Source organism: Haliotis rufescens, unplaced genomic scaffold (genome assembly GCF_023055435.1).
Source record: "Haliotis rufescens isolate VD_foot unplaced genomic scaffold, xgHalRufe1.0.p SCAF_37, whole genome shotgun sequence".
Lineage (NCBI taxonomy): Eukaryota > Metazoa > Mollusca > Gastropoda > Lepetellida > Haliotidae > Haliotis > Haliotis rufescens.
This window is the reverse complement of record NW_025964079.1, coordinates 3468025-3489438: the sequence shown is the minus strand read 5'-3', so window position 1 is coordinate 3489438 and position 21414 is coordinate 3468025. Positions and strand designations below refer to the sequence as shown.

Sequence of the window (21414 nt, the reverse complement as noted above, 5' to 3'; positions counted from 1 at the left end):
GGACTTGTGCCAATTTCTAATGCTGTAATATATGTTGTAGAAGTATCACTCGGGGTGGTTTTTGTTCTAACGTATACCACTTCTTAATGCCCATCAAAGTTTATATATTGTTCCTGTTTCAAAATCAGCTGCTTATAATGTCTGACAAGACTTACTTTTTTGACAAAGTATCGTACTCCTGTATGAAGCGTAGAAGTATCTCTATACAGTAGCTGAGTTCACCAATCAACTGCCTTGGCTTCGGGCTGGAATACAAATGGTTTCAATGTGAAAAGTCTGTGAGACATGAAGATGGCTGTCACTAAGATACAACAGTACTGAATCAATAACTTTCCTTGATAAAGACAACAGTTCTCAAGCACTTAGTCCTGTCAGTTTGACTCAAGTAAACTAAATGTTTTGTCGGAGAGTCTCGCTGTCCAGTTATTCCCTTTACCATGTTTACACAGCTCATTAATAGGAGTATTATGACAAATGCTACTTCTCATACAGTGTTTCATGATGTATCATCCATCTCTTAAAAGGATGTCTACTAGTCTGTATTCAAAGTATTTAACTTTTTCCTCGATACATATTCTAAAACATGGATGATTTAATTTAGTGTTTAAAACAAAGGAGTGGTGATGAGGTGAAATGGGGTTTAACGTCGCGTCCAAGATTATTGCACTTATATAGCGACGTGCATGTACGTGTGTGTGTTTGTGTGGCTGCTTGTACCAGTCCGGACTGATGCCGATTTATAGTGCTAGCACACTGAGATACCATGCCGCAGTTTTAACATGAATACCCCACTCAGACACAGTATACTGACTCCGAGCCGACCAGTCCTTGTTTTAGCCCCTTAATGCCGTGCGCCAGACAGGGTAACAACAAGCACCATCTTTTAACATCTTTTGGTATGACGCATCCGGGGACCGAACTGGGCGGACGCTCTACCACTAGACCACGGAGGCGGTTTAAAACAAAGGAGTGAGTGAGTAAGGTTTAACGCCACTTTTAGCAATATTCCAGCAATATCACGGTGGGGGACACCAGAAATGGGCTTCACACATAGTACCCATGTAGGGAATCGAACCCGGGTATTAGGTGTGACGAGTGAATGCTGTAACCACTAGGCTACCCCACCGCCCCTGAAATTAAGGAAGAACCTGGAGTCTTTGAGGTTTGCTTAGTATTTGACTTTAGAGACCCTTAAACCTTTAACTTTCAGCAAAAGGCCAATGACAAGGACCCCTTGACCTTCAAGGAGTGTCTGTTTCAATAAGTTCAAAAACACATTGCTGTTTGTTTTGTTTGTTGTTTAATGCCGCACTCAAAAATATTACAGCTATATGACAGCGGCATGTAAGTAATCGAGTCTGGAACAGACAATCCAGTGATTGATATCATGAGCATCGATCCACGCAACTGGGATACGATGACATGCATCAACCAAGTCAGCGAGCCTGACCACCCGATCCCGTTAGTCGCCTCTTACGACAAGCATAGTCGCCTTTTACGGCAGGCATGGGTTGCTGAAGACCTATTCTACCCTGGATCCGCCCACCTGCAAATGAAAACAAACCGTAGGCTTACTAATTTACGCAATGTTTACCTCTGAGCAAGTCCGATGAGAGCATACAAAGAGGAATGGAGAACGAACACATCGCTAGCAGCCAGCAGGAGAACCAGGGTCTGTTGGGGAGACATCAGCAACATACAACATATAATACAAGTGTCAAATGGGCATCGAGTACATTATCTTAAAGGGGTATTTTTCAAACTGTAGTAACCATTTGAGTTAATAATGACTAAATTCATGAAGTAAGTCAACAATGTATTTCAGAATTCTAATATTGAATTGTATCACATCCTTCAATTTTCAAATTGCAGAACATTGTGGATTGTTTGTCTTGCTCCCATGAAGACTGAATAATAATCAATTCTAAACTCAGTCAGGAAGCATAGATTTCAGACAGGGAAACAGTACCCACCTGATGGGCTTCACAAGCCACCAGCCACTCCCTCTGTTCTGTCACTGCTGACAACTTCTGGAATATATCTGGAGGGAAGACAACCAATTTACTACATGAGTGAGTGAGTGAGTGACTGAGGGTGGGAGGGACATACGCAGCAATAGTGGATATTAATGGGGACACATACATAGCAATAGTGGACAATTAATGGGGACACATACATAGCAATAGTGGACCATTAATGGGGACCCATACGCAGCAATAGGGGACCATTAATGGGGACCCATACATAGCAATAGTGGACTATTAATGGAGACCCATACATGCTGCTAACCAAGGGACCATATTATTGTTTCCATGAACTGAAATATAATTAGGGCACAGCCACAAGCAGTCTACTGTTTCCTGATTGGCTGATAATAGAGTGGGCGTGGCTTGTGTCCCATTATGGAACCTAACAAGATGGCACTGATTTCATATTGCTGTCTACAGCTGTTTTGTGTTTCTGATTAAATAAGCAGTCTGTGAAGTTATTATTGTGAACTTATTATAGTGAATTGACTTCAAAATATTTTTGCGGTTATGGAAGTATAAAATGTTAATAAGGTACCGCAGAGAAAGGATATGTTGAAATATTGTTTGAGGAGCTATGAACAGTATCACATATGCTGATATCGCATGTTATTACACCTCTATTGTCAAACTGCAACTTACTTGTCATCTCCTTTAGTATCTCCAGCAGAAAGGGTTCATCACCAAACCTCAGGTAGCTGTCAGTTGCCTTCTTGAAATGCTGTGCACAAACAAAAGATAAATGTGTTTAAAGCACTACCAAGTAATACCCATTAATGGGGAACAATATGTAGCAATAGTAGACCAATAATGGAGAACAATACATAGCAATAGTAGACCAATAATGGGGACTCATACATAGCAATAGTGGACCAATAATGGGGAACAATACATAGCAATAGTGGACCAATAATGGGGAACAATATGTAGCAATAGTGGACCATTAATAGGGACACATACATAGCAATAGTGGACCATTAATGGGGATCCATACTCAGCAAAAGTGGATCATTAATGGGGACACTTACGCAGCAACAGGGGACTATTGATAGGGATACATAGCAATAGTGGACCATTAATAGGGAAACATTCATAGCAGTAGTGGACCATTAATAAGGACACATATGTAGCAATAGCGGACCATTAATAGGGACACACACATAACAATAGTGGTCCTTTAATGGGGACACATACGCAGCAATTGGGGGCCATTAATAGTGACACATACATAGCAAAAGTGGACCATCAATAGGGACCCATACAAAGCAATAGGGGACCATTAATAGGGACCCATACAAAGCAATATGGGACCATTAATAGGGACCCATACAAAGCAATAGGGGACCATTAATAGGGACCCATACATAGCAATAGGGGACCATTAATAGGGACCCATACAAAGCAATAGGGGACCATTAATAGGGACCCATACAAAGCAATAGGGGGCCATTGATAGGGACCCAAACATAGCCATAGGGGACCATTAATAGGGACCCATATATAGCAATAGGGGGCCATTAATAGGGACTGTACAAAGCAATAGGGTACTATTAATAGGGACCCATACAAAGCAATAGGGGACCATTAATAGGGACCCATACATAGCAATAGGGGCCCATAAATAGGGGCCCATACAAAGCAATAGGGGACCATTAATAGGGACCCATACAAAGCAATAGGGGACCATTAATAGGGACCCATACAAAGCAATAGGGGGCCATTAATAGGGGGCCATTGATAGGGACCCATACATAGCAACAGGGGACCATTAATAGGGACCCATACAAAGCAATAGGGTACCATTAATAGAGATACATACATAGCAATAGGGGGCCATTAATGGGGACACATACGTAGCAATAGTGGACCATAGTAATTGACTTGTTAATCAGTAACTGTGGTTTTAAGGGTCCTGTTTCATAACAAGATCTTTGAGTCAGGACTCTATAATGGATGGTATCTTAATGATTGATTGTTTATTAACTCCGCACTCCAGCTATATGGCAGATTCTTTTAAAATCATTTTTTTATTATTCCATCTCATGTATATTGTTACAAGTGTAGGTATTAACATATATATATATATATGACAGTATTAGCACAAGTTATAGTTTTCATAGGTGAGGACGGGCGGATTGTGTAGGATATGTCGTCTTCTCAAACTGAGAGGGAGATTATAAATATTTGTTTTCAAGAAATAGATGATTACAAATTAACAGGTAGTATGTTTCAACTGCTTCTTTTGATTATGAGATGTAAGTTTTGCCATTTCTGAGCATATTGGTTAAATTGATTATTTTTTTAGCGATATATCTTTCCAAACAAATTGTGTCTTTTAGTAGTGAAAGAAATTGCTCGAAAGATAAATCTTGTTGTTTTATGTTTGAAATGTAGATGAATCTTTTTGCTAGTATAATAATATGATTTGCTACATGGTTTTGAGTGGAAATACCAAAAACCCAACCCTGTCGGAAGGAGGAATCTAATCAGTGCTCAAATAACTGTGGCAAATATGCCGCGAGTCAGTGTCGAGTGATTTTTATGGAAGTTGTATATCATATATTTTTGTTATTGACAGTCCTCTTATTTGATAAAGACAATTAAAATCAATATTAAGACAGTATGGGCAATGGAACTTAGATAAATATGTCCCGGAAACATCTGTTGTGTATTTAGATGATCATGATGATATTCAGATTATTTCAGATTTATTTGATTCTGTAAATAATCGAGTCTGGACCAGACAATCCAGTGAGCAATGGTCCACACCGCCTGGGTAGGATGACAAGACAACAACTAAGTCCTGAACCATTTGTTCACCTCTTACCACCAGCATAGGTTGCTGGGAACCATTTCTAACCCGGAATCCATGGGACTGTGGTATTTAAGGCTACAATATATTAATTATTAGATTTTCAGCTTGGGACTTGGGGCAGAATATCAGCCTCTGAGCCATGTTTTCATCCAAATGTATAAAAAATGTAGCAATGGGAGATATTTTAATATCTTGTGAATGTGATCAAGGCATTTATGAACATTAATGTCCACCAGTGTGATTTACATGAAGCATGAATGTTTGCCATATTTGTTAGGAATATGTACATAGTACATATCATCAAATGAAGGAAAAGGGCACGTTCAATTTCTTCGTCTGTAAATATACTTGGTGTCAATAATAGTATGTGGGGCAGGTGGTTTGATAGTGAGGCAGGCGTGTTGAAAATTTATTATTTCATTTGTTACAGCATAGCATATAGGAGGAATAAACTGACCTCCGACAAGTGCTTGACGCCTCCTAGCTGAAAAAACTGTTTCTGATATGTGGAGTCCCGCATCAGGATCCGGACACAGATCAAAACACGGAGAACATTTTCAGGAGGAGCTCGAATCGTCCACTCACTGAAAATGAAATGAAAATGGATGGAGACAATGAACTGAAACTGCTATTTTCAGGCATGTTCAAAGACATGTTACATTTTCCCTGTACTGGTGACGGGGCAGTGGGGTAGCATTGTGGTTCAAGCATTTGCTCGTCACGCCTTAGACCCAGGTTCGATTCCCTACATGGGTACAATGTGTAAGGCCATTTTCCAGTGTCCCCGCTGTGATATTGCTGGAATATTGCTAAAAGCGGTGTAAAACCCTACTCACTCACTCACTGTACTGGTGGCAAACATGCAACTTCCTTCTGTGTGGAGCATAAGGATAAGTACTCCATTTCCTGTGAGTAGTTGTGTTGAATCTCTACTAGATAATAAGTGGAAATGTAAGCCCCTTAACTGAAAATGTGGACCATTCCGCAATTCTGATGGGGGTATATTGATACATCTTACACAGGGGTGCTGTGAAACAATCGAATGTGTACCAGACAAACACTTGACTGAACATGATGAAAGTGAAACTGTTAGTGAGCCTGACCACCCAAAGCATGATCCGACAATCAGCCTGACACCCAATGCATGATCCCACAATCAGCCAGGTCAGGGTTAGTCAGTGAGGCTGACCATCCAATGCATGATCCCACAATCATCCTGACACCCAAAGCATTATTTCACAATCATCCTGACACCCAAAGCATGATCTCACAATCATCCTGACACCCAAAGCATGATCTCACAATCGGCCTGACACCCAAAGCATAATCTCACAATCATCCTGACACCCAAAGCATGATCTCACAATCGGCCTGACACCCAAAGCATGATCTCACAATCATCCTGACACCCAAAGCATGATCTCACAATCGGCCTGACACCCAAAGCATAATCTCACAATCGGCCTGACACCCAAAACATAATCTCACAATCGGCCTGACACCCAAAACATGATCTCACAATCGCCCTGACACCCAAAGCATGATCTCACAATCGGCCTGACACCCAAAGCATGATCTCACAATTGGCCTGACACCCAAAGCATAATCTCACAATCGGCCTGACACCCAAAGCATGATCTCACAATCGGCCTGACACCCAAAGCATGATCTCACAATCATCCTGACCACCCAAAGCATAATCTCACAGTCATCCTGACACCCAAAGCATGATCTCACAATCGGCCTGACACCCAAAGCATGATCTCACAATCGGCCTGACACCCAAAGCATAATCTCACAATCGGCCTGACACCCAAAACATAATCTCACAATCAGCCTGACCACCCAAAGCATAATCTCACAATCAGCCTGACACCCAAAGCATAATCTCACAGTCGGCCTGACACCCAAAGCATGATCCCACAATACATGGGACCTATTCTTCATCAGAACCCCCACAGGAGCAATCTGAAATGAACTCCAGAGCCGACTTACCTACAACACAGCCTGTGTTTGGTGAGAGATGAGAAGATCTCTGTAAACTTTGCATGTTGTGAGTGGTGACTGAAGTGGCGCTCATTCTGATATCGCTGACTGCAATAAAACAACAAACACTGCAAAACTGTATATATTCTTATCTTTCATCTGACATTTATGTCTCATGCCAGCAGGGAACAATGACTTAATAACTAAACCACGCTTTGTTCAATTGTTCTTTGCGATTTATCGCATAGCTATCTGATATTCATAGTTAAAGACCAGCTTACACATCAAGGTAAACACATGATAAACAAAGAACTTTCAGCATACTAGTGAGTAGTGATCATAATAACCTTCAACATTGTGCCATGCTATAAGCATGCTAAGACATCAGAAACCATGGTAACAAGAGAGAGTACCTGAATGTCTCCAGTGCCACTGCCTCAGTAGACTGGTGCTGATGAGACCCTGACTTAGGCTGTGGGCGTGGCCACTTGTCTCCCCCAGAACCAGGGTCACAAGACTCATAGCTTAAGGACGGAAGCTAAGAAAATTAACAAAAAACATTCTCAGGTGATTTCTTTCATAATGTTCAACATTCAATTAACATAATAAAATAAGTTTGAAGGATCATCCTTGATTATCCAGCTTATCATATCTGTACATTATTATGACAAAATACCCTGGACCACAGGCTTGTTTCAAGACTGATGTCACCTTCTCCATCTCACAATCCTAGTACAAAATTTCTTTTCCTAATGAAACTACTTTGAGTGATGGTCACACAAATGAAGATCATGATACATATTGCAACAAGACACTGATTACTTCTTTTAGAGGCATTTAGAGTGAGTGAGTGTGAGTGAGTGAGTTTAGTTTTACGCGGCTTTTAGCAATATTCCAGCAATATCACAGCGGGGGACCGTAGAAATGGGCTTCACACATTGTACCCATGTCGGGATTCGAACCCAGGTCCTCTGCGTGACGAGCGAACGCTTTAACCACTATGCTACCCGACTGCCCAGAGGCATTTAGAAGTTGGAGTACTAATAAAGGATAAGATATATGGATGAACAACTTCTTTACTACAATTAGGAGTGACGTTTCGGTGTAGGTTCGAACATCGTTATCAAGCAAGTGAAGTACAGGGGGTGGTTGACAAGTATATCAGATATACACTATTATACAGGTAGGCGGCAGTGCCCACCAAGCTGTCCCCACCTGTTGTTTGCTGGCTGGAGTGGAGATCAGACTAAGGAGTCGACACAGATCCTTGGGCTCTCTGGAAGATACGGAACAAGGCTTGAGCTAAATTTACTTGCAACACAACTAATATTTACTACTCAACAAGTGACCATGTGAAGTACACAATGCCTTTTAGAAAGTGGTCAAAGGTAAATAAAGTTAATTTGGGATAACACTTTCATGGTAAACATGGTAAAGTACAATTCTACTACTTTTGTTTTCATTCTTTTGGGTGGGTGGGAGGGATAAGACACTCAAAGGTTTGAACCAAAAATTATAATTGTTACATGTGAACATGGTGGAAGTGCAAATAACATAACTAAAACACATGGAGTCTAATTTAGAACGAAGCCTGACCAATCATTATCATTTCTACCATTCATATAGACATATTTGACAACATGGACACAAAAGAAGTCTTCTATCAGTTATCGTCCAGCTCATGTTTCAAAACTCCATTTTCAAGATCTGCACACATAACCTAGCAAGGACTCCTTGACACATTTCAGTGGCATGGCTGTATATAACTGTAAATCAGATCACTATACTCAAGAAATAAAGTTTGCTCTACCCCCATGTGTAGTGCAACAAAGTATAGTTTGTCCCTGAACTATTATAGTTCAAGCATGAGGATTCTTATTTGAATAGGGTGCAGAAATGATTGGCCATCACAAACTACCATATTTCTTGATTTAATGCCTTGGCATATATTTCTTTCAGACACTCTTTACCCTGGTGTTTAATTGCAAACATAATAATGACAGGTATTCCTCATCTAAAAACTACCCAGCAGTTTATCAAGGCCCAGAATTTAATTAAGATCCAGCATGTATTTGAGTCCTGGCGTTTAATCAAGGAAATACGGTAAACTATTTCCCCGAGAAAACTTACTGATCTGGATCTGGTGGGCTCCTTCTCCTCTTCTCCTGCATGCTCGGCATATTATCAGATGACGGACGGAATGGACGGATAAGGGCCTGCTTGTCAGTGCCCTTCTACATCATGGACACAGGAGGCCTAAAAGCACTGCACTTAACTGCCTGAAAAACAACATTGTTCACAGGAATTCAGTGTTTGAAATTAAGGGGGCCATGCAGCCCTTGAGGTTTGCTCTGGTGGTATTTTCATCTAGGGACCCCCTTAATCTTCATTCATTAATCCGCTGTGCAGACTTGCGTCCCTTGGGCATGCCAGAAACCTATGATTGTGGGTTCGAATCCTGGTTCGCCCCGATTATGTTTCTAGGTTTGTCAGCGACATACCCGTGCTCGTGGGTTTCAACGAAGTGGTAAACGTCTGAGACCTGCATCACTTTGGGCTTTCCTCCCACATTAAACTGACACGCCGCGATATAACCATGATAACTGGAATACTGTTAAAAGCGGCGTTAAACCCAACTCACTCACTCAATAATCAGTTAAACATGTTAAATAGTTACATACTTAGTTATGTCCTTAGTCCCAACAATATACATCAATAATCAAGATATCCTATCTTTATGAGATGCAGAAAAGGTATGTAATGTAAAGAAGGGTACTGCATCGAGTACCAAAGGTCCTGTTTACAGGAGGGGACACAGCTAATACATGAAGGTACCCACAATTTGGTACAGTAACCACGGATTAAATCAATGAATTGTGCTATAGCTCAGTAAATATGTGGTATAGATGTGTAATTTTCAAATAAAATATTTTCAAAATATAAACACGATATGTAAAAACATTATTAATTCTACTTTACTGACCATGCTCACCAAATCAACATGTTATCATGGTAGGCAATGCACATAGAAAATGTCATCAGATGTAAACAAGAGTCATCAGAAGATGACAAATCCCCCCGGCCCCCACAATAGCAAAAGGCACCACTTCAGATCCTGGTTAATACATGTATCAAGTCACTGAAGTCAGGATGAAAATCTTTCATGGTTTTCAAGTTATGCTCTGGAAACAAAATACAAACAGACAGACAGACGGACAGTCAGGCCAGATGATGACTGTATCCCCCACATCATATGCCAAAGGGGATAAATAAGAGGGTGGTGGCCACCCCCAGAAACCCCTCTCTGGATCCGCCACTGCTTACATCCATTTCCACTTAAACTAAAGAAAATGTCACTTCTTGTTCAAGTACTTGTACAGGGTTAGATTTAACAACAAATCTGTATGTAGCCAGCAGGGCTTGCTCCGTTCAAAAGTTACCGGCCCTTCCCCAAACTAACTGGCCTACAACTAAATGGTGGAGGCAGCGAAGTGGCTGAACTTGTGGTCGTGTAGCAGAGGGGGTCGGAAAATTTTAGAACTCCTAACTGATGAAATGCCTTTTCCTGCACTTTGAGATTAAATCTTGGCTTCCATTTGCCTCATTTCGTCGTGATTTATGGGCAAATAAAGATGTTGCTGTACACTACATCATAAAATGGTGGCCGGTTGTCATTCTACAGAGATGATCGACATATAACTTTCTTTGCGTTAACCATTCACAAGACCTCATCCCCCTCAATATTTTTTCATCAAAATTACATGATTCATGAGTAGTATCCAGGGATCAAGAAGACGATATACAATTTACAGAAAGTGTCAAAAAACTTACAGGCCCAAGAATTATAATTTTATTAGCACTGGCCAATGGGCGAGCATTAATATCCATCCCTGTGAAAATATGCTGTAGTAACTAACAAGAAAAAGAATCATAATTACCCCTTCACAACAACTGCCACCATAGCATGGTGTTAGTGTGAGTGTGAATGTGTTTGTTTTACACTGTTCTCAGCATTATTACAGCTATATTATGGCATCATGTAAATATTTGAGTCTGGACCAGGGAATCCAGTGAGTGATATTGTGAGCGACGAGCCATGTAGGTGGGTACTATAACTAGCCATCCAGGTCACCAAACCTGACCACCTGCTCATTAAGTCGCCACTTTCAAGCACAACTAGTTGCTCACAGGTACTTGATCATGTTGAGTTCAATTGTTTCTACATGTTTTTGTAAAACACATGTAACCAATAAAATCTATTTAGATTTTGATGATTCTACTATGCAATTTATACCCCTTATTTCAATATTCATTTAGCGATTTAGACATGAAAAATAATTTTAAAGGTTAATATTATACACGTTACCTAAAAACTTACATTTAAACAGCTTTCAGAAAGCGTCTTATCGTGTGAAATACCATGAGCAAACAAAATGAGTTCCACATGTTTTGCCGATCAGCAGTTCATTGTGCAAGATTCGGACTTGGCTGGACCTGTCAGTGTCACAAACGCAATGGCCGACACGATATGTCAACACGCACCTGTAATCAACATTATTGGAAAACTGCAGCAAAATATTAAAATATGTATAACGACTACATTGTGCTCATATGTCTGTCGGTCTAAAGTGTGATATAACGTCCTCACAGCACCTAGCGGCCTTATCAAAACAAAATAAAGACTTGTTTACCTGTCTTCATTCTGCCATAAGACATATTAGTATTCCCAGAAGTCACCAATCAGATGACACGATACATTCGCCGATTGACTAATCAAAAAAGTTTTTATATACGCCGAGTGCTTCAAAGGGAGCAAATTCAAATTATTTGCTGTTGACAGCCACTAAAATATTTTAGCAAGCACTCTACCCGTTTGTGTGATTTTATCCACATTGACGTAGTGAAATAGGTAAACCACGGGTGTTTATGATAATGAATATCCGTGCTAAACGATGGTTGCAGTGTATTGAGACTTTCGGTCAGATGAGTGAAATTGTAATTATCTCATCGGGAATCTATTTTTTATGGCCATCGTCTCATCTAAACTCGATCGTTACCATAAATGACTAAAGTGCAGATTTCCGAAAGAGGCTTTTGGGAATATGTCCCCACTAATTAAATTCTGAATAAAAATGTTTCATTAGCAGCCCCGTGAAACGAATAACTACAACAAACCGACTGCGACTGAAAGAATAACACACAACAGTACATTTCTTTTAAAACTTTATTTTTTGTGTGTAACAACTTTAAAGTGTATTCACTTGACTTTTTATGTTACGTAGTAACGTAGCAACCCTTGCTCACGCAGATGCACGTAAATATGCACACGGGTGCACGTAAATGTTCACACAGATGCACGTAAATGCTCACACTGATGCACGTAAATGTTCACACAGATACACGTAAATGTTCACTCAGATACACGTAAATGTTCACTCAGATACACGTAAATGATCACTCAGATGCACGTAAATGTTCACACAGATACACGTAAATGCTCACACAGATACACGTAAATGCTCACTCAGATACACGTAAATGTTCAATCAGATACACGTAAATGCTCACACAGATGCACGTAAATGCTCACACAGATAATAATCATACAATTCTAGTCTCCTTTGCTAAAAAACACGTATATCTATGCTGCTTGTATTTAAATTAAAATAAAGTAAAATGTAATCCTGTAAGAAAGATTTCACAAATTGTTTCAGATTCACAATTCAGATTTCAAAATGAAAAACTATTTTAAATGTAAAAAATTATAGCAGACGAACAGTCGACTATCACTTTTCATGTGGTTTTATATGCATGAATTTTTTTTACCTAAAACAAAATAGTATTAGTCACATTTCACAATAGCAAATATGCTTGTCTATATTACTCACCTTAAACGCAAACTGGGAATCAATCTTGCTGCTCGAACACGATCATTCCAAACGCGACCCAATAAAATTTGTATTTGAAATAGATGATGTACAAGTACTTTTGAACAGCTGAGTGAAGGGACCGTTCCTACATCTGCGAAGCTGTTAATTGTGTTAGCTTGTATATTAATTCACCAGTTGCATATTTCTTCCTTTATACAAATACAAACTCTCCAAAACTAGTTCTGCGTTATATGTATCAGTGACTAATGTGAAATTCGTTGTTTTTTGTTCAGGTTTCAAACTAAAGAAACTAATATCAATGAGGCACTCCCTCTGAAATCTCTGACAATTGTGTATCCCTATGGTGACAGAGGCCGGATGAATCCCTAGGGTTTCGATGTTGGGAGCTGTCTTATCGGGATTTTATCAGCTTTAAGGGGACGTGTCACATCGTCCAGGGCTGTGTTTGATTGGTATTTGATGTGTAGGTTATCTTCCACCTACGTTGTCACCGAGATTAACACATTTATGTGCCTATAACTGTTGATAGCGCTATAGGCCGCCTCCGTGGTCTTGTGGTAGAGCGTCCGCCCGGAGAGCGGAAGGTCCGGGGTTCGATCCAAAAGACGTTAAAAGATGGTACTTATTGTTACCCTGTCTCGCTCCGTATAAAGTGGCTAAAACAAGGACTGGTCGGCTCGGAGTCAGTATACTGTGTCTGAGTGGGGTATTCATGTTAAACTGCGGCATGGTATTTTAGTGAGCTAGCACTATAAATCGGCATCAGTCCGGACTAGTACAAGCAGCCACGCAAACACGTGCATGCACGTCGCTATATAAGTGCAATAATCTTACGTTAAACCCAATTTCACCTCACCTCACCTGATAGCGCTATAGCATGACACAACAGCGAGTGAGTGAGTTTTACGCCGTTTTAAAAGTACGCCAGCAATATCACGTCGGATGAATTGCCTCCACACATTGTACCAATGAGAGATTTTGTAAATGTTCAAGAAAATGCCCCAAATGAATAGTTTGTTGGCAGTTGTGAAAATGATGGAAAATACCCAAACGTCAAATGTTTTGTGTTATTAGTGAAAATGAATACTGTTTGATGGTGCTCAGTATACATATATACAGGAGGTAAACATGGCTGTAAATTAATGTTTATGTGTGGCAGGCTTCCCCAACCTCTCCCTCACAACTGTATAGGGGACACGGGTGGCCCAGTCGTCTAAGGCGCCGCGATTCGCCGTGCAGAGTTGCGTCCCTTGGGCACGCCAGAAACCTATGATTGTGGGTTCGAATCCCGGTTCGCCCCGATTATGTTTCTAGGTTTGTCAGCACCATACCCGTGCTCGTGGGTTTCACCGAAGTGGTTAACGTCTGAGACCTGCATCACTTCGGGCTTTCCTCCCAAATTAAGCTGACACGCCGTGATATAACTGGAATACTGTTAAAAGCGGCGTTAAACCAAACTCACTCACTCACTCACAACTGTATAAAAAAACAAGTGTATTATGTAAACTAGGCTAAACATGCATTTCTTCAGCTGTTTCGATAATAAAGTGCGTTGTCACAGCATGCCGTGTAGGTCTGTACAGCACAATGTGTAGTATTTATTAATCGGTCGATCCTTCATAAATGATAGTTTTGCCATGTCACATATGCCTCTGTAGAATTTGGGTAGGAGGGGTCAAGTTATTCTGGTCAGTTCACACGCACACGCACGCACGCACGCACACACGCACACACACACATACACACACACACACACGCTCGAAATCAAATGGATGCTCCCTTTCATGTACATGCAAGTGACGACAGGTCTGTGTAGTGTCTGGCCATAACATGTATTAATGGCCATGCATTGAGCACATTTCATGAACCTGTTCCATCTGGTGGTGGATCCGTGTGATTTCCATCTTCACGGAGGTCACTAAGTATGTGCTGTAGTTGAATTTAACAGCATGCGCGAACACCTGCGCCCCGTTTCACAAAGAGATTTTAGCGCTACATTATGTTAAAGTATGAGAGTTACAATCGCTTCGTGGAAAGGGGCCCAGGGTATGACATTAGCCCCAACATCATGTAGAACATGCATGAAGCTTTTAGAACCGGAAGAATTCTATCTGCGGTAACCGTATCTCTGTGCTCTTATGCAATTTTGATATTGAGGTGAGGTGAAATGGAGTTTAACGTCGCGCTCAAGATTATTGCACTTATATAGCGACGTGCATGTACGTGTGTGTGTGTGTGTGTGTGTGTGTGTGTGTGTGTGGCTGCTTGTACTGGTACGGATTGATGCCGATTTATGGTGCTAGCACACTGATATACCATGCCGCAGTTTTAACATGAATACCCCACTCAGACACAGTATACTGACTCCGAGCCGACCAGTCCTTGTTTTAGTCCCTTAATGCCGAGCGCCAGACTGAGTAACAAGTACCATCTTTTAAAATGTCTTTTGGTATGACGCGGCCGGGGATCGAACGTCGAACCTTCCGCTCTCCGGGCGGACGCTCTAACACTAGACCACGGAGGCGGTCTTTGATATTTATTGATATGTGGCTATACTGTAAATCGTTTATTAGGAGCAGCACTTCGATTACGGTTACTACAGCTAGCAAAAACCAAAATTGATTGTACATAAATATCACGATGTTTAACATTCGCACTGGTTACATATACACATTAACCACATTTAGACATCAAGGATGTAATGTTGGTCATGAGATGCTTCACATCTGCTCAAAGTAGAATAACAAATTTATATACCGCCAATTTCCAGATTGGACCATCTTCCCGAGGCAAGGGAGTTAACTGACTATAAAAGTCCAGTTTCCTTCCTTGCCGAACTGGCCTGGTATTATGGAGTTACATTTTGGCTAGACTAACGAGTCCATGCGCAGTCCAATCAAAATCGCGCAATGAAATCGAAATCCGGTTCGTAAACTGCCATGCAGATTTCGGTTGATTGCAGGATTTGCAAAGCATGTGCACCACCAACTCGGTGTCAACAGATATTTTCCAAATCTTTTCATGTGTTTAGTCAAGGTACTCACTTGAACTGATGCACTTTCGCGATGTAAGATCCGTTTTATTACAATATAGATCTTTATTATCGATCAAATCGTCTTGACTGGGCGGCGCCATTTTTTTTAAAGCGAATGCAAGTGATACGAGGTGTGGAATCTGATGGGTCTATAGGAAAGGTATAGAGGGGACATAACTCGTAATAGACACTGGTGGCGCTACGATCGAGCCCAGGAATTCCAGCCTAGTTCGGCAAGGGTTAACTTTTAAAGTCAGTTAACTCTCTTGCCTCGGGAAGATGAGATTGGACCTGCTCAGAGGCGCTTTTGCATGTGTCTGGTAGTGCAGAGAGTGATGTGAGTGGATTGGAACCGATGGGTTTTAACAGTCCCTTGAATTCACTTGAATGGCACTATTGATGTCGATTGGAATTTTGTTCCAAAGCGTTGGACCAGCCTTTGCAAAAGATCGATCGCCATGATATGACTTATTGCTGCATGGTTTGAGGAACAATCAAAGCTGATTGTTACTGGATCAAACTGATGTCACTGGTTGATGTAATGTGTTTGTTTGTAGTTGTTTAAAGCAACACTCGGAAATATTCCCGCAATATAATCGAGTCTGGACCTGACAATCCAGTGATTAATATCCTGAGCATCGATCTACGCAATTGGGATACGATGACATGCATCAACCAAGTCAGCAGCCTGACCAGCCGATCCCGTTAGTCGCCTCTTACAGCAGGCATGGGGGCGGTCAGGTAGCTCAGTGGTTAAAGCGTTCGCTCGTCACGCCGAAGACCCGGGTTCGATTCCCACATGGGCACAATGTGTGAAGCCCACTTCTGGTGTTCCCTGTCATGATATTGCTGGAATATTGCTAAAAGCGGCGTAAAACCATACTCACTCACTAAAGCAAGCAGGGGTTGCTGAAAACCTATTCTCACCTAGATATTCACAGGTCGGTTGATGTAGTGGTGACCATATACCATGTATTGCCTTATATACTAGCACAGGTATTTTGAACTCGATTCGCTATACGAACGGGGTCCAGTGTGGCATACTGCTACAGTTACATGGGCATAGGTGCAATATGTTTATACTTTCCAGTACGGGTGACCACTTTAGTAGCTACGTTTTGGACACACTGAATCGTTGCGATCTGGCTTTTTGACATCCCTATGCTTTTCAGTATCGGTAATCACTCTAGTAGCCATGTCTTGGACACACTGAATCTTTGCGATCTGGCTTTTTGGCATCCCTATACTTTTCAGTATCGGTAATCACTCTCGTAGCCATGTCTTGGACACACTGAATCTTTGTGATCTGGCGTTTTGGCATCCCTATACTTTTCAGTATCGGTAATCACTCTAGTAGCCATTTCTTGGACTCACTGAATCTTTGTGATCTGGCTTTTTGGCGTCCCTATACTTTTCAGTATTGGTATCCCACACAAATGAACATTACAATAGTCCAGACTTGAGAGAGGCAGCCACATGTGAATTGTGTTTATTTCCCCATAGGCATCTTCCCGAGGCAAGCGTATCCAGTAGCCTATATCAAAGCCTAGCATCTTCCCGAGGCAAGCGTGTCCACTAGCCTATATCAAAGCCTAGCATCTTCCCAAGGCAAGCGTATCAGATAGCTTGCATCATAGCCTAGCATCTTCCCGAGGGAAGCGTATCCACTAGCCCGTATCAAAGCCTAGCATCTTCCCGAGGCAAGCGTATCCAGTAGCCTATATCAAAGCCTAGCATCTTCCCGAGGCAAGCGTGTCCACTAGCCTATATCAAAGCCTAGCATCTTCCCAAGGCAAGCGTATCAGATAGCTTGCATCATAGCCTAGCATCTTCCCGAGACAAGAGTTTCCACTAGCCTGTATCAAAACTTATCATCTTCCCGAGGCAAGTGTGTCCACTAGCCTGTATCAAAGCCTAGCATCTTCCCGAGGCAAGCGTGTCCACTAGCCTGTATCAAAGCCTAGCATCTTCCCGAGGCAATCATATCCACTAGCCTTCATCAAAGCCTAGCATCTTCCCGAGGCAAGCGTATCCACTAGCCTGTATCAAAGCCAAGCATCTTCCCGAGGCAAGCGTATCCAGTAGCCTATATCAAAGCCTAGCATCTTCCCGAGGCAAGCATGTCCACTAGCCTATATCAAAGCCTAGCATCTTCCCAAGGCAAGCGTATCAGATAGCTTGCATCATAGCCTAGCATCTTCCCGAGACAAGCGTATCCACTAGCCTGTATCAAAACCTATCATCTTCCCGAGGCAAGTGTGTCCACTAGCCTGTATCAAAGCCTAGCATCTTCCCGAGGCAAGCGTGTCCACTAGCCTGTATCAAAGCCTAGCATCTTCCCGAGGCAATCATATCCACTAGCCTTCATCAAAGCCTAGCATCTTCCCGAGGCAAGCGTATCCACTAGCCTGTATCAAAGCCTAGCATCTTCCCGAGGCAAGCGTATCCACTAGCCTGTATCAAAGCCTAGCATCTTCCCGAGGCAAGTGTGTCCACTAGCCTTCCTCAAAGCCTAGCATCTTCCCGTGGCAATCATATCCACTAGCCTTCGTCAAAGCCTAGCATCTTCTCGAGGCAAGCGTATCCACTAGCCTTCATCAAAGCCTAGCATCTTCCCGAGGCAAACGTGTCCACTAGCCTGTATCAAAGCCTAGCATCTTCCTGAGGCAAGCGTGTCCACTAGCCTGTATCAAAGCCTAGCATCTTCCCGAGGCAAGCGTGTCCACTAGCCTTCATCAAAGCCTAGCATCTTCCCGAGGCAAGCGTATCCACAAGCCTGTATCAAAGCCAAGCATCTTCCCGAGGCAAGCATATCCACTAGCCTGTATCAAAACCTAGCATCTTCCCGAGACAAGCGTATCCACTAGCCTGTATCAAAGCCTAGCATCTTCCCGAGGCAAGCGTATCCACTTGCCTGTATGAAAGCCTAGCATCTTCCCGAGGCAAGCGTATCCACTTGCCTGTATGAAAGCCTAGCATCTTACCGAGGCAAGCTCATCCACTTGCCTGTATCAAAGCCTAGCATCTTCCCGAGGCAAGCGTATCCACTTGCCTGTATCAAAGCCTAGCATCTTCCCGAGGCAAGCTCATCCACTTGCCTGTATCAAAGCCTAGCATCTTCCCGAGGCAAGCGTATCCACTTGCCTGTATGAAAGCTTAGCATCTTCCCGAGGCAAGCTCATCCACTTGCCTGTATCAAAGCCTAGCATCTTCACGAGGCAAGCGTATCCACTCTCCTGTACCAAAGCCTAGCATCTTCACGAGGCAAGCATATCCACTAGCCTGTATCAAAGCCTAGCATCTTCCTGAGGCAAGCGTATCCACTTGCCTCTATGAAAGCCTAGCATCTTCCCGAGGCAAGCGTATCCACTTGCCTGTATGAAAGCCTAGCATCTTCCCGAGGCAAGCTCATCCACTTGCCTGTATGAAAGCCTAGCATCTTCCCGAGGCAAGCTCATCCACTTGCCTGTATCAAAGCCTAGCATCTTCCCGAGGCAAGCGTATCCACTTGCCTGTATGAAAGCCTAGCATCTTCCCGAGGCAAGCTCATCCACTTGCCTGTATCAAAGCCTAGCATCTTCCCGAGGGAAGCGTATCCACTTGCCTGTATCAAAGCCTAGCATCTTCACGAGGCAAGCGTATCCACTCTCCTGTATCAAAGCCTAGCATCTTCACGAGGCAAGCGTATCCACTAGCCTGTATCAAAGCCTAGCATCTTCACGAGGCAAGTGTGTCCACTAGCCTTCCTCAAAGCCTAGCATCTTCCCGAGGCAAGCGTATCCACTTGCCTGTATGAAAGCCTAGCATCTTCCCGAGGCAAGCTCATCCACTTGCCTGTATGAAAGCCTAGCATCTTCCCGAGGCAAGCTCATCCACTTGCCTGTATCAAAGCCTAGCATCTTCCCGAGGCAAGCGTATCCACTTGCCTGTATGAAAGCCTAGCATCTTCCCGAGGCAAGCTCATCCACTTGCCTGTATCAAAGCCTAGCATCTTCCCGAGGCAAGCGTATCCACTTGCCTGTATCAAAGCCTAGCATCTTCACGAGGCAAGCGTATCCACTCTCCTGTATCAAAGCCTAGCATCTTCACGAGGCAAGCGTATCCACTAGCCTGTATCAAAGCCTAGCATCTTCACGAGGCAAGTGTGTCCACTAGCCTTCCTCAAAGCCTAGCATCTTCCCGAGGCAAGCGTATCCACTCTCCTGTATCAAAGCCTAGTTTGGCTGAAACAAGACTTCGATAAAAGCTAGTGGACGCTCTTACCTCGGGAAGATGATGTTCTATGCACATAAACACAATTCTTTATTAAGATAACAGCCTTTATTATCTTCACACATAATCTGAATGTGTACATCCTACCCACTTTGGGAAAGTCTCCCACAGCAAAGTAACCATGGTAACGGCACATTCAGACTGGCACATTCACACCTGCCACAAATATCAACTCTAGCACTTGTTTGGTACATGGACACCGGTAACGTATAATTCAAGACTCCTTAGCTGTGTGGTTAATTTTTAAACCCAACAAGACAGTCGGGCAGGTAACCCATAAATGTTACCTGCCCATCTTCAAACGTACCTGCCCGCATTCAGACATTATAAATATTGAAAAATCACAAAAAAGAAGAGACAAATCACGTCTTGATTTAGTTGAAATAACGCAAACAATTACTTGAAAACCTACAAGTTGTTATGATAAAACTGAATACCTAAATAGTCTTTAAATTATCTGCCGGATAGGCAGGCAGGTGGAGGAAAATGACATGCAGCCCAACTTGGACCCATTCCACAAAGCGATCTTAGCGCTACGACTGTCGTAAGCCTCTGTTATAGTATGGGAGTTACGATCATCTTACCGTTAAGATCGTTTTGTGGAACAGAGCCCTGGGCAGGTAGGTAATTTGGACACTGCTCCTAAGACAACCTTACTCTTAGACCACACCCACAAAATCAGGCTCTCAAAGGTCATGCTCCAAAACTTGTTCATCTCTCCAGCATCTTTGCTTTGTCGTGAGCTTCTCAAGAGTCCAGAACAATAATTTGCACATTGGTCACGACCATTATTTAAAATAAGTTTGCATAATTACTTTGAAAATGACAGTTGAGGAGCTTCTGAACTCTGCACATGGAGGAATGTAGTGTACTATGAGTGAGTAAGTGAGTTCGGTTTAACGCCACTTTTAACAGTATTCCAGTTATATCCCGGCGTGTCAGCGTAATTTGGGAGGAAAGCCCAAAGTGATGCAGATCTCCGACGTTTACCACTTCGGTGAAACCCACAAGCACCCACAAGCACGTATATGGTGCAGACAAACCTAGAAACATAATCGGGGTGAGCCGGATTCGAACCAACCATCACATGTTTCTGGCGTGCCCAAGGGACGCAACTCTGCACAGCGAATCGCGGCACCTGAGACGCCTGGTAGTGCACTGTGAAAAGACTGAAGAATTTAGTATGCGGTAGTATATATCTGCATTATGTATTAAACATATAGCAATATGGATGTTTTTTTATTCAAGTTTTATTTTCTTGGGCTGTAGATCTGTACTCACATCTGTTGAGCTTCAAAATATAAAATTGATTTCCCTCAAATTAGGGGCCGAACAATCCTTTTTTCTTCCAAAATATTGGCTCACAGGACATCCAGCATACCCAGAGAG

General features: G+C 42.4%; 1 protein-coding gene across 2 annotated transcripts in view; it reads right to left on the bottom strand.

Moving 5' to 3' along the window:
- The window catches only part of LOC124144318 (serine/threonine-protein kinase Nek10-like), a 34881-nt gene extending 23304 nt beyond the window's left edge, over positions 1–11577 (bottom strand). The window contains exons 1-10 of one of the 2 annotated variants that reach the window (XM_048381305.1): positions 11520–11577; positions 8959–9107; positions 8044–8104; positions 7242–7366; positions 6838–6936; positions 5300–5426; positions 2670–2748; positions 1974–2041; positions 1595–1674; positions 156–245 (exon numbers count right to left, since the gene is read on the bottom strand). In XM_048381305.1, coding sequence (XP_048237262.1) covers positions 156–245; positions 1595–1674; positions 1974–2041; positions 2670–2748; positions 5300–5426; positions 6838–6936; positions 7242–7366; positions 8044–8104; positions 8959–9008 — 779 coding nt within the window. In that variant the 5' untranslated portion in view covers positions 9009–9107; positions 11520–11577. Of the gene's footprint in view, positions 1–155; positions 246–1594; positions 1675–1973; positions 2042–2669; positions 2749–5299; positions 5427–6837; positions 6937–7241; positions 7367–8043; positions 8105–8958; positions 9108–11206; positions 11331–11519 lie in introns of those variants that run through there. The other variant, XM_048381304.1, reaches the window with a different exon arrangement.
- Positions 11578–21414: the final 9837 nt, after the last annotated feature.